The 12,046-nt window shown below is 45.9% G+C and overlaps 1 protein-coding gene across 1 annotated transcript in view; it reads right to left on the bottom strand.

The window, feature by feature from the left end:
• Nucleotides 1–15: 15 nt before the first annotated feature.
• cacna2d4a (calcium channel, voltage-dependent, alpha 2/delta subunit 4a) overlaps nucleotides 16–12,046 on the bottom strand; it is a 57,029-nt gene continuing 44,998 nt past the window's right edge. The window contains exons 37-48 of the mRNA XM_061806782.1: nucleotides 6,050–6,111; nucleotides 4,761–4,775; nucleotides 4,432–4,476; nucleotides 4,162–4,224; nucleotides 4,006–4,076; nucleotides 3,311–3,386; nucleotides 3,160–3,212; nucleotides 2,842–2,897; nucleotides 2,432–2,552; nucleotides 1,846–1,961; nucleotides 1,518–1,600; nucleotides 16–1,459 (exon numbers count right to left, since the gene is read on the bottom strand). Coding sequence (XP_061662766.1) covers nucleotides 1,367–1,459; nucleotides 1,518–1,600; nucleotides 1,846–1,961; nucleotides 2,432–2,552; nucleotides 2,842–2,897; nucleotides 3,160–3,212; nucleotides 3,311–3,386; nucleotides 4,006–4,076; nucleotides 4,162–4,224; nucleotides 4,432–4,476; nucleotides 4,761–4,775; nucleotides 6,050–6,111 — 854 coding nt within the window. The 3' untranslated portion in view covers nucleotides 16–1,366. The remainder of the gene's footprint in view (nucleotides 1,460–1,517; nucleotides 1,601–1,845; nucleotides 1,962–2,431; nucleotides 2,553–2,841; nucleotides 2,898–3,159; nucleotides 3,213–3,310; nucleotides 3,387–4,005; nucleotides 4,077–4,161; nucleotides 4,225–4,431; nucleotides 4,477–4,760; nucleotides 4,776–6,049; nucleotides 6,112–12,046) is intronic.

The following is a 12,046-nucleotide window of genomic DNA, read 5'->3' as shown; positions in this document are numbered from 1 at the left end:
GGTTGAAGTTTATTTTTATTTTTTTTTTTCGTTTTTGTAGTATTTATTTTACAACAGGGGCAAAAATATCAGTAGACCACAAGAGCAGTACAAAAGCATAATGGACACTGCAATGTCCGAGTCATGGCTTTGTTCATCAACGTGTAATATGGACACAATCATAAAGCACATGGTCGATATTGTATTGTATAATTCAAAACAGAGAAATTCAGCTTTCTTTCAGTTCCAAGTACACAGACAATGAATGAGTGAATGAGTCTAAGAGGTCAGGCAATTTATTGTCAACATGCTTGGTTTCCGAAAAGCTAAACAAATATGAAAATACCCATGATGTCGGGTTTTTTTTTTGTCCATTTGTTGGATCATCAATGATGCTACGGGTTTCGTGCAGGTGTGTGGGTGTGTTGATGTGAGAGAGAGAGACGGACTGCGCATGCGTGAGGCTGAGGCGCCAGGGTGAGAAGAAAAAAGAAAAGTTGATTGACGGCGATCGGGAACTGTCGCGTGTGAACAGCACATAAACCATAAGTATAACAGCATGTTGATGCTCTGTGTTATTACTGCCCCGCCATTGTGCCTTGGAGTTGCGATGCGAGAAGGGAGTTAACCCCGAGGAGGACAACCTCGGCCCAGGAGGAGACATCTCCCCAGCGTCTCCCGACTGCGGTCAGGAGACCGGAGCAGGAAAGGTGAACAATTGATTAACTCAACTCAATTTGACTCGTTAAGCAGATGCAGATTTGACCAGATGGATTTGTCTGTTCAATATTTACTTATAATGTAGGTCAAAGGTCACCAACCTTTGTGAAAGCCAGAGCTACTTTGTGGACAGATTCTTGCAAGCCAATAATTGAACCCTCATCCTCGGAACCGCGTGGCAGATGTGGAATCCACTCGAGAGTGATATATGTGGAAATGTATAACGAAAAATGATTCCAGTCAGACACGATAAGACGTAATAACTAATAATATCCGTGTGTCTCCAATTCGTATGTCGTATGTGTAGCATAGGCTACACAACGTGATATGCGTGACCACGTACAACTCGCCGGGAAGGTAAATCAGAAACTCATTTTCTCCCCCACGGACTCCATTACGTTCGCTCGCATGATTCATAATTCATCCGCGTGAGTCACAGCGGCCACCTGCCTCTCTTTATTCCCCCATTCATTTGGAGATACAAGGTGGTGGAGGAGAAAGTCACTAATAGCGTGGTAGCCATGGCAACAACCGCCAATCTTCAGCACTTGACAAAAGGAGGGAAGAGTTCTCCGGGTTGTCTGGACCAAAAAAAAAAAAAAAAAGCGACTTTGAGTTCTGCTATGTATCAAAAATAAATTCACTTGTGGCACCGTCGGGGTCACCATCAGGAGAGAAATGAGGCGATGGAGGGAGAAAGGAGGAAGAGGAAGGCAGAGACAGAAGCGGTCGAGGCTCCCCCGCAGTCGTTTGCATTCTCCTGAAAGGAAAATCGTGTCATTCGGAGCTTCAAAACACCCAAAGAGCTTTTATTACACCTGAGGGTGGTAAGCGTGGCACGACTCCGGACGTCTGCGGATCTTCTGGGAGCGCATCCGCTCGCACTTGACTGAGGAGTTATGTTCACTGCGGGGTTAAAGAGGATATCCGGGAATACATCGCGGGGTGGCTTTCATTTGATCCCTCACCGTGATCAGAACACAAACAGTCAGATATCAAATCAACATTCAAACAAATTGCTTATGTACAGTTTGGGAGTTTCATACTTTGTCCGGCTCGACCACGTCAAGCGCTATAAAAAAAAAAAAAATTAAAAAAAAAAAAAAGGGGGTGGACGGAACGTGTCCGACGAGTGACAAAAGATATATTTGACTTCCTTGGGTTCCATGGTGATGGGCGAGTACTGCCTGGCGCAGTCGCAGTCAGCCTGGACGACCAACATCAGGAGGTTGCTCTGCGGGATCTGTTGCACCACAAACATCCTGTAACACACGTGTCAGTTTTCCACAGTATGGTTAATATTTCCGTCACTAAGATGTTATTGTAATGCCACTGGTGCACACAAGAGGGTGCTCACCACACTCAAAACCACTCCTTTTAAAGTTTTCCCTTTCACTCACTTGTTTTGACACACAGGCACGCCTCCTCTGCTCTATTTACCTTTTTTTTTTTTAATACTTTCCTCACCAATCACCAGGTGCTTTGTATAAGCCTCATGCACCCTCATCTAATCCTGTTTCTTCCCACTTATTTCCCCCGTTGGCGGTTATATAAATGCACGCAAAAGGATTGAAAATGGATTTCAGTGGGATACAGAATATATATGTATGTATGACTGGACGTGGGTTTAGGAGAGAGCTGCAACGCAGGATTATATCTGTGTGTGTGTGTGTGTGTGTGTGTGTGTGTTGTGTGTGTGTGTGTGTGTGTGTGCGTGTGTGCGCGCTCGTACTTCTGGCAGTGTCCACACTTAATGATGCTGTTGGTCTCTTTGACCGACGGCTCGTAGACGAAGCTGGGGTACTCGGTGTCGCACGGCTGCAGGATGTCCCCCTTTTTCTTGTGCGCGTAGGCTGCAGGAGAATAAAAAGAAAGGTCAAGGTATTGCCACCCAAGCACGGTGTTTTGATTTACAGCCTCGGTCACGCTAAGCTACATTTACAATGTCGTCGCTAGAGAGGCAAAAATACAGCGTTGCGCTTTTTGCATCATTCTAAAGCGAGTTCCCTCAGGGCAACGCTATCTATATTACTAGAGCAAACCATATGTGCAACACTGTGCAATAACAAAGGTCCATCGTGGTGCTTCTGAGAGTATACAGATTACATAGAACAATTCCCCCCCCCCCCCCTGTGGACTCACCATCTGCAAAGTGCTCCGCGTGCCAGAATCCGCAGACATTAAACTCAAGGAGAAACCTCGAGAAGTGAGGGAAAAAAAGAGGAGAGTGGACAATTAGCTGCTCCATCACGACAGACTTTGGCAAAAAACTGGCCCCGACCCAAAGTTCTATCTGGGGCGAAAAAAGCACTCAACTGGCTGCTTTAGCTGCGGGATAATATGAATTGATGAGTTGAATACAAATGACTGACAAATAAAAGAAAATCATTTTCTTAGATTATTGATTTGGTGATATGCCAACTAAAGACCTGCGTTGCTTGTTGCTAGTAGCAACCTTACAGTAGGAAGTTGGATAGGAACCACTTGAGGGTGGATGCCAATGCGTAGAACGACTAAAGGAGGGAGGAAAAAAAAACAAGATGATAAATTGACTTCATCACACAGAGAGTGTAGATCTCTATCCCTAGATAGATAAATGGGATTTTTATACGCTGAGAATTGGACGGGCGCTGCTGACGGAGTGTACGCTCATCTTGCACATCGCCTGGTAGTCAAACAGAGGCACCCTGAAGAAGCACAAAAGTGAAATCAGATTTGTTCGGGTCGATTTGACACTTCTGTAGCGGCTACTGTACATTTCGCAAAAGCATAACCCGGTGAGATGGGACGCACAAGCGTGGAGTCATGATTTAAAAGAAGGAAAAAAAAAAAGAGGAAAAAAACAAAGCAGGCATATTTGCAGATGCGTACGCTTACGCAATGTCCTGCAGCAAATGAGGCGTGATAAAATCTTTGAGCTGCTTCAAAAATAGCACGTCATTCATGAGACGTCAGGCACAAAACACGGGCAGAAAGAAGGATGGCGGGTGGGGACGGGGAAGAGGCTCGAAGGGGATTTTAAGTACAGAATCTATAGCACGAGGCCTCGAAGACAAGTATGATGGAGGCTATAGAGTACACACTCACTTTGTTCAATGCCTGCGCAGATAAATATTAGACGTAAACCCGAAACCTACTTGGAGTGGAGCGGATAAGGGAAACAATAATGCCAAAAAAGATGGAAATCTGGTCCATATAATCTACAAATCCTTACATACTTGTATCACTATTTGAACAACTCTTGGTGCATTTAAAAGTTGCCTGCTTTCCCGTTGATTTTATTCGGCTGGAATTGGAGGACGTTACCTTTTGAACATTCCCATTCTGATGAGCGTCGTCATGACGGGGCCGTCGACCTCGCCAAAGAACCTTCCGGCCTGTCGGCAAAAGCACAACGAAGGCTGAAGCGGGAATCGCACACTCACGAGAGTAACACGTCAGTTGACCGTGTGTGAAACTGACGTCAGCGCGCTGTTTGGAAATGAGGACAAAGCCATTGTTGTCAATCACGTAGCACTCCAGATCCTGCGAGGAAAGACAGAGACGAGACAGAAAACACAATTACGACTGCCGTGATGAGATGCCATTACACTGAAATTATACACAACAGACGAATAAGCGCTTTCAACTCGGGCCGTGATGCGCGTTGCGGGAGGTTGAGATCTTCCAGTTGGCGACTGAGAAGGCAGGGAGGGGCGGAGCGGGCGGGAGGGGCGGCGGGGTTGCACTCACAAAGCTGTCACAGCGAAGAGGACAAATTCCTTCCGCGTCAGAGCACTGCGGGACAAAATGGAAAACAGAAAAAGTGCTGAAAATGTTTCGGGACAGTTCAGCTGAGGCGCAAAAGACAGGTGAGTTCGTATGACGCCAGGAGGTGCTGATTTGAGCGCGACACGACTTAACTGGGGCCTCTTTTGATGTCATTCCTTTCATTTGTAGCAGCCTATGTGTGTGTAATCCGGTTAAGTGGAGTGTGTGACGAGGATTTGACGGAGCTCGGCAGGTGCGGGAGATGTTAAAATTAGGTTCGACGCCGCGAGTGGAGTGAGAAAATCACTTACATCAGTGTCGTTTGGCTGCAAAGACACAAACAGAGCAGAGAAATACATATCACTTGATTAATAATGATCATGTAAGTGAGGCAGATGTTATGAAATAGTATTACAGTATTACATGTGAGCTAAAGCAAGGTTTTGACTGACAGAAAAATCCAAGGATATTTAGACCTCACATCCCAAGACCACATACAAATATGAATATGAAAACATGATCACAGCATTAGGGACACCCGCAACCGACCCAACGTGAGAGCTACTTTGGCAGAAATAATCGCATTATCAAATTGGCAAATGCTTATTTCCGGAAGGAAAAAAAAAATCCGTGCATTGGATGCCGCCGGATTGCGTCGGTGTACCTAATGAAGTCGCTTCCACGGCAGCCATTGTTGCACTTCCTGCTGCTTTTTCATTCGCTAACCCCCCGAGGGGGGCAGAAAACTTAAGGTAGAGTGCAGAGAGGAAGCGTATAAGAAAAAAAAAATACACACAAATGGATCATACCCCGAGCGTATGCACATACACGAACCCCATGAAAAAAATACATGACATCGACATTACGTAAGTCACCCGAGACCTTTACTTCTTTCTAACCTGGAGTTTATTTGTGAGCACGCCGTGAGACAAAACAGTAAATTATTCATGCACAATCCCGAATTACGACTGAAAATGACACTAACAAGCTTGTCGCTGATGAATATGGACACTTTAGCGCACAAGGCCGTGCAGAAGTTCCCCATCTACACAGGACGCAACAGCACTTCCAGATACATATGCTGAATATAGTATACTATGTGGCGGCGACGCACACAAGCACACACAATGGCTGGTGCTTGAGCCATCGATCATTTAACAGCCAGCCACAGGCCTTAATGTCGTTTTAATCGCTATCTTTGCCACTGTGGCGGAGTCGAGGTGGCAGAGTTTTCAAACACCTGCCACAAATAAAAATGTCGCCTGGGAGGTGTGGAAGGACACCTTACGGCAGCCTTTTACGTACAGCTAGCGTGAAGACTATTTTTACTGCCGCTTCAGCGATGAAACAAGTCCTAATATAACACGTAGGACACACATTTCGTTTCTCATTACGAGATAACTTAAGAGACACTTTGGTCACACGCAATATTAAATTGGTGTCAGAAGTGGGTTAAAAAGAGATATGCAGCGTGAACGGGAGAAGTCGTCACGCACTGTCACTCCTTGTAATTCCAGACTTGGCTGCATGATGTTCATGTCCATGTGCATAGTGAAATTCAAGACAAGAGGTTTTTTTTTTTTTTTGTGGAGGCACAAACCTGTGAGGCAATGGCCCAAAATCTGGATTCCATCACCTCCAGAGTCATTTGGACACCAATGGCTGGAACGCAGACAGAGAAGAAAATGTTATTTTACTGTCTCAAATCACATCTCCCCATTTAAAACAATGGAAATGTCATTAATCCATTCCAACCCAACAAAACAGCATCTAAAATTTGAATAACATCTTTTCTTAAATAAGAACAACAACATTCATACAGTGTTCCATCAATCCATTTTCTTTGACACTTATCCTCATGAGGGTCGCGGGTAGTGCTGGAGCCTATCCCGGCTGTCGAGGGGCAGGAGGCGGGGTACACCCTGAACTGGTTGCCAGCCAATCGCAGGGCACATGGAGACAAACAGCCGCATTCCCAATCACGCCGAGGGGCAATTTAGAGTGTACAATTAATGTTGCATCTTTTTGGTATGTGGAAGGAAACCAGAGAGCTCAGAGAAAACCCACACAGGCACGCGGAGAACATGCATACTCCACACAGACGGGGCCGGGATCGAACCCGGGACCTCAGAACTGTGAGGCCGACGCTTTCCAACTGAGCCCCTTCTACGATGTTAAATGTGAAATTTTAGTTTTAGTTTTAAACTGAACTTCAACTGGGACTGGCATTGAATAAATCATTTTGGAAACTGACAAGTTAGAAGTCACAAACTTGCAGCGGTAACAGTAGACACTTGTAATAGCTACGACGCTAAAATCCACGCAAATCATAGCAACCGCCTGCTACCAAGCAAGCATGCCCTCTAGTGGCTGTGAGCAGAAGAATGAGGATTTTTAAAAAAATGACGCGCATCAAAGGTAATGCTTGACTCGGTCTGCATTCGTGCAATAATTGTCCTTTTCGCAACGGCAGCGCTGAGCCTCTTTTGTAGGACACTGTAACGGCGGCGTTCATGGGTGTGTTTAGGTACACACGTGAATGCAAGACTGAGGATTCATATGCACTTTTGTGGGGTTTTTTTTGTTTTTTTTTTGGTCCCTACCTAATCTCGGAAGGCACACTGGCACGTACAAAACCGTAATTGCACAAATTCTCTTCGAAGCAGATGCATACGTACTGTATACACCCACAAACAACACGCACACACACACACACACACACACAGCAGGGCGAGGGAGGATGACGCTTCATATTAGCGTCAAAGAGTCAGCACTTTTCTCCCCTCCTCTTTCTCCCAGCATGCTTTGCGCAAGCACTCTGGGGGAAGCCTCTGCTATTCTCATACGAGGACACACATGAGCAAAAATACAAAATAAATCACCAGTCCAACGGGTGTTTTACTCATCACTGTGGAAGTCATTAGGGGTATTGCTAGTAGTTATTTCTGTAACCATGACAACGAGTTACCTGGCCGGGTTATTCCGGAGCGTCAATCTCAAAGAGATTGTTGCAATTGTGAGAAAGAAGAGATATTTGAACAGAACACAATACTGTGTGGGTCTTGAAAGGTCCGTCAAAATGCTCTCAGTTGGCTGACAATACTGTTTACAAAACGGCCGGGAGGGATGGAGTTAATCGATCAATTGTAATCTCGGTTCTGAGTCACTCCAGCCCACTGGTCCAGATTCTAAAACTCCTCAGACACCTCCCATTCTCAAAGCATTTCTTGCAAAACTTTGTTTTTCCGGCGAGCCGTCGTTCGGTCGCTCGCGTCGTGCGGCGACAACGAGGTTGTGAGGCGGCACGGCGGGCTCTCGGGGAGATTTGTAATCAGCGCAAGCTGCCAATCACGCCGCGACGTGCCTTCGACAGGAAATGAACTAGTGAAGTGAAATAAATAAGGAATGATGGATGCACTTAATTGCTCATTACCATGATCAGAGGGAAGAATGAGACGGAAGGGTTTAGGGAAAACGTATTGTGGCTTTTTGGAGGAAAAGTGTGTTAGTCCTCATTTTTAAGAACAAAGGCGATGTTCAGAGCTGTGGAAACTAGAGAGGAATAAAGATGATGAGCCAAAAATGAAGTTATGGGGAAAGAGCAGTGGAGGCTAGACTCAGGACAGAAGTATCTGCGAGCAACAGTAAGGATTCATGCCTAGAAAGAGTACCACAGTTGCAATATTTGCCTTGAGGATGCTCGTGGAAAAGTACAGAGAAGGTCAGAAGGAACTGCATTATATCTTTGTCGACCGAGAGAAAGCCGATGACAGAGTACCAAGAGAGGAACTGTGGTTCTGCATGCGGAAGTCTGGTGTGGCGGACAAATATGTTAGAATAGCCCAGGACGTGTATGAGGACAGGCAGGACAGCGGTGAGATGTGCCATAGGTGCGTCAGAAGAATTTAAGGTGGAGGCGGGACTGCATCAGGGATCCACGCTGAGCCCCTTCCTGTTTGCGGTAGTAATGGATAGGCTGACAGATGAGGTTAGATTGGAACCCTCTTGGATTATGATGTTGGAAGATGATATTGTGATCTGCAGTGAAAGCAGGGAGCAGCCAGAGGAACTATTAGAAAGATGGAGGTAAGCACTGGAAAGGAGAGGAATGAAGATGAGCCGAAGTAAAACAAAATATGTGCGTGAATGAGAGGGGCGGAGGGGGAAGAGTGAAGCTCCAGGGAGAAGAGATAGCGAGGGTGGACGACTTTAAATACTTGGGGTTAACAATACAGAGCAATGGAGAGTGTGGTCAGGAACAGTTGGCGGAAGGTGTCTGGTGTTCTACGTGACAGAAGAGTCTCCACTAGGATGAAGGGCAAAGTGTATGAAACAGTGGTGAGGCCGGCCATGATGTAGCGATTAGAGACGGTGGCACTGAAGAAACAACAGGAAGCAGAACTGGAGGTGGCGGAAATTAAGATGTTGAGGTTCTCGAACAGGTTGGATAGGATTAGAATTGAGCTCATTAGAGGGGCAGCCATAGTTGGATGTTTTGGAGACAAGGTTAGAGAGAGCAGACTTCGATGGTTTGGACGTGTTCAGAGGCGAGAAAGTGAGATTTTGGTAGAAGGCTGCTGAGGATGGAGGTGGCAGGCAAAAGAGTGAGAGGAATACCAAAGAAAAGGTGGATGGATGTTGTGAGGGAGGACATGAGGACAGTCGGGCTTCGAGAGGAAGATGCACGAGATAGGCTTGGATGGAAAAAGATGACACTCTGTGGCGACCCCAAACGGGATAAACCGAAAGGAAAAGAAGAAGATTGTGGCTTTTTGCTGTAACTTTGTGACTTTCTGTCAACAATCCTCCTTCGTAATTCGCGTGTTTGAGAATTAGACGACCTTCGGCGACCCTTTAACGCTGCTAAATGTCGAGTGGCTGCGACGGAATCCGCCGGGCCACGTAAGTGGATCCCTTCAATCCACACCATTTAGCCCATCTGCGAAAAGGCTCACTCCGTGCCTTCGCACACGTTTTCCCCATTAAGCCTGCTGCCGTGCCAATGTGCCAGCGTGCGGCGCAGAAGGTCAGCGTGTGCTAAATGGCCGGCGAGCTGCGCCCGTGTCAACGCTTCCCCGGAGTGCAGGCTAAAAACGGAAAGACGCACACGTTTGTGCTTCTATTTTGGGAAGACACATCCTTCATATATCGCTCGTCACCACGACTTTGAGAAGGGGCTAACTCAACGTGGCCGCTGTTCTTCAAAGCGAGAGCGTGAGAACAATGTCAACAGGACGTGTGAGGCATCGCTAATGAAACACACACAAAGAGAGCTCTGTGTAATCAAAAGAGCAGATTAATTGATATCACGGAGTCGGATGACACAGGTGGGGGCGGCGGACAGGAAGTGAAGAACGGCAAAGTATGAGAGCGGATAAATTGATTTTTAATTACGTTATGAGATGGTAAGCCCTTTTCATTTCATAGCCGAGCATAACGGAGCCACCGGCGCGCGCGTACTTCTCGGTCTTTCACGTGTCCCCGCGCTTGCGTGCGCTCAAAGGCGAATCGAGAGGAGGTGGGAAGCCGCGGACAGCTTGTGAACATGCAAGCTCTTCATTTACATTTCACACCAACAGACAACAAGCGGATAGTCTTGCTAAATAAAGTACTGTACGGTACTTGATCACACCCTTTTGCTTCACAGAGGAATTTACAAGGAGCGAAACAAGTATAGCAAATAATATGTAGCCGTGGATGTGCACAACAACTTTGCACCCATGTATACTACACTAATATACTGAGGCATGATATGAAATATATGGCGGATCTAAAATAAATCCACACATCCCTGTCAAAAGGGCATTTTTCTTTTCCGTAAATAAAACAAGTACACCTTTACAAATCATTTGATTTGTTGTTGTTGTGAGATATAATCTGTAAAACCCAACTGATAATGTGGTTTGCACAAGTGTGCACACCCTCTTATAACTGGGGACATGGCTGTGCTCAGAATTTAACCAATCGGTACATGTAAAGCTCACAAAAAGATATGGCATTAATCGCCGAGCTCCTAAAACCTGCAACCAAGACGCGTTCCCAAAAATAGTCGCGCTGTTCAAGCACAGCCTCAGCTGACTTTCAGTCAGTGCTCAATAAACTGATGTTGCCAGGCAACCCACACCGATCAGCGATAGCAAACGCTGGCTGCCAAACCAATATTCTGACTTTACAGTAATAATTACTCCTTAATAACGTCTACGTACAAATGCGCTGCATCGATTCCGAACAATCGTTGTGCTTGAGAAGAAGGGCGAAGTGTTCAAAAACCCTCTGGGTATGACCCACCGTTTTTATTCCGTTCCTCGTTGACCCCTTCTTAACCTCCCGCGCTCCACTTTGCCACGGGGGCAGCTGGCTCAAGGCCGCCATCGCCCCGCTGAAGGAAATCCCTCCCTGCTGTGCGATGAACGCGCCAGCTTTTTCCACAACAACTCAACTGCAGCCAAATTAATGAAAGTCTTGGAGCGGTGGAGTGGAAGAGGGATTTTGTGCTTTTGAAATGCTTCATAATCCCGTGAACTCCAAGCGCTTAATTCATCCGGCGGTGACAGCTAGCGTGACTGAGGAAGAATCTTAAACCAATGTGTTTTTTTTTCATCATCATCATCAGGGTCACAATATGTTCATGAAAGCTAAAAAAAAAAAAAAATGGATGTAAGTGTCATATATCATGCAGGTTGTCAGATTAAAGGTAGAAACCATAAAAAAGGCATGCCTATTTAAAAAAGTGTGATTTGTGACTGAGAGCACAGTGAAAACTGATGTAGAAGCAGTTCAAATATCTGCTATTGAGGATGATGAAATCATAAAAGCATCTTTTATTAAGTCACTGGCATCAAAATATGAATGTTGGCTTTTACTACTTGCACTGTTACATACTGAAGGTCATTGCAGCGGTTCCTCGCTACGGTGCGCTGATACAAAAAAAACCAAAGTCCTCTACTGCATCCTGAGTGTGTGAAAAAAGCCATGTATTAAGGATAAATTGATTCAAACCGCAACCGGCGACACCCGCATTGACCCCATGCTCACAAAAGTGTTTCATGAGTGTGATGCCGAATCGCAGATGTTGTGTGGCGAGTGCAGGTCGACTCCCCGCTCGCCTTCCCGGATGAGCATATGAAGAGTTTGTTTTCAAAACGAGACATAGGCATTTTTTTTCAGATTTACGAAACTCGCGCCAAAATTGTCCAGCTCCGAACGGATAATTTTGGCGCGAGTTTCGTGAATCTGAAAAAAATGCCTATGTCTCGTTTCGAAAACAAACTCTTCATATACAATGCGTGTGTGTGTGCTAAGATGGATCGCGGCAGGAGCAGAAGGTTCCACTGCAGCCAAGCCTGGTGTTAATATCAAGACCTGCGACCATTCATCTTGGCTGACACTGGTACAATAGTTCTGCGCGTTCAGGGGGACTGCAGGCAAGAGATATTCGAGACACAAACACAATCTAAAGTCTTGTAGAAAGTCTTCCCCTCTTGCAGAAAAATAACCCATTTTTTGCTGTAGTCCAAATACTTTTGTCCATACGAGTGACAGTATTGCCTGCTGTGTATGCCTCCTCTTTGCTAGACAAATAAACGCTGCCAGGAAA

The sequence above is a fragment of the Syngnathoides biaculeatus genome, chromosome 20 (assembly GCF_019802595.1).
Source record: "Syngnathoides biaculeatus isolate LvHL_M chromosome 20, ASM1980259v1, whole genome shotgun sequence".
Classification (NCBI taxonomy): Eukaryota; Metazoa; Chordata; class Actinopteri; order Syngnathiformes; family Syngnathidae; genus Syngnathoides; species Syngnathoides biaculeatus.
Note: the sequence above shows the minus strand (reverse complement) of the source record. Positions and strands in the feature narration are given on the sequence as shown.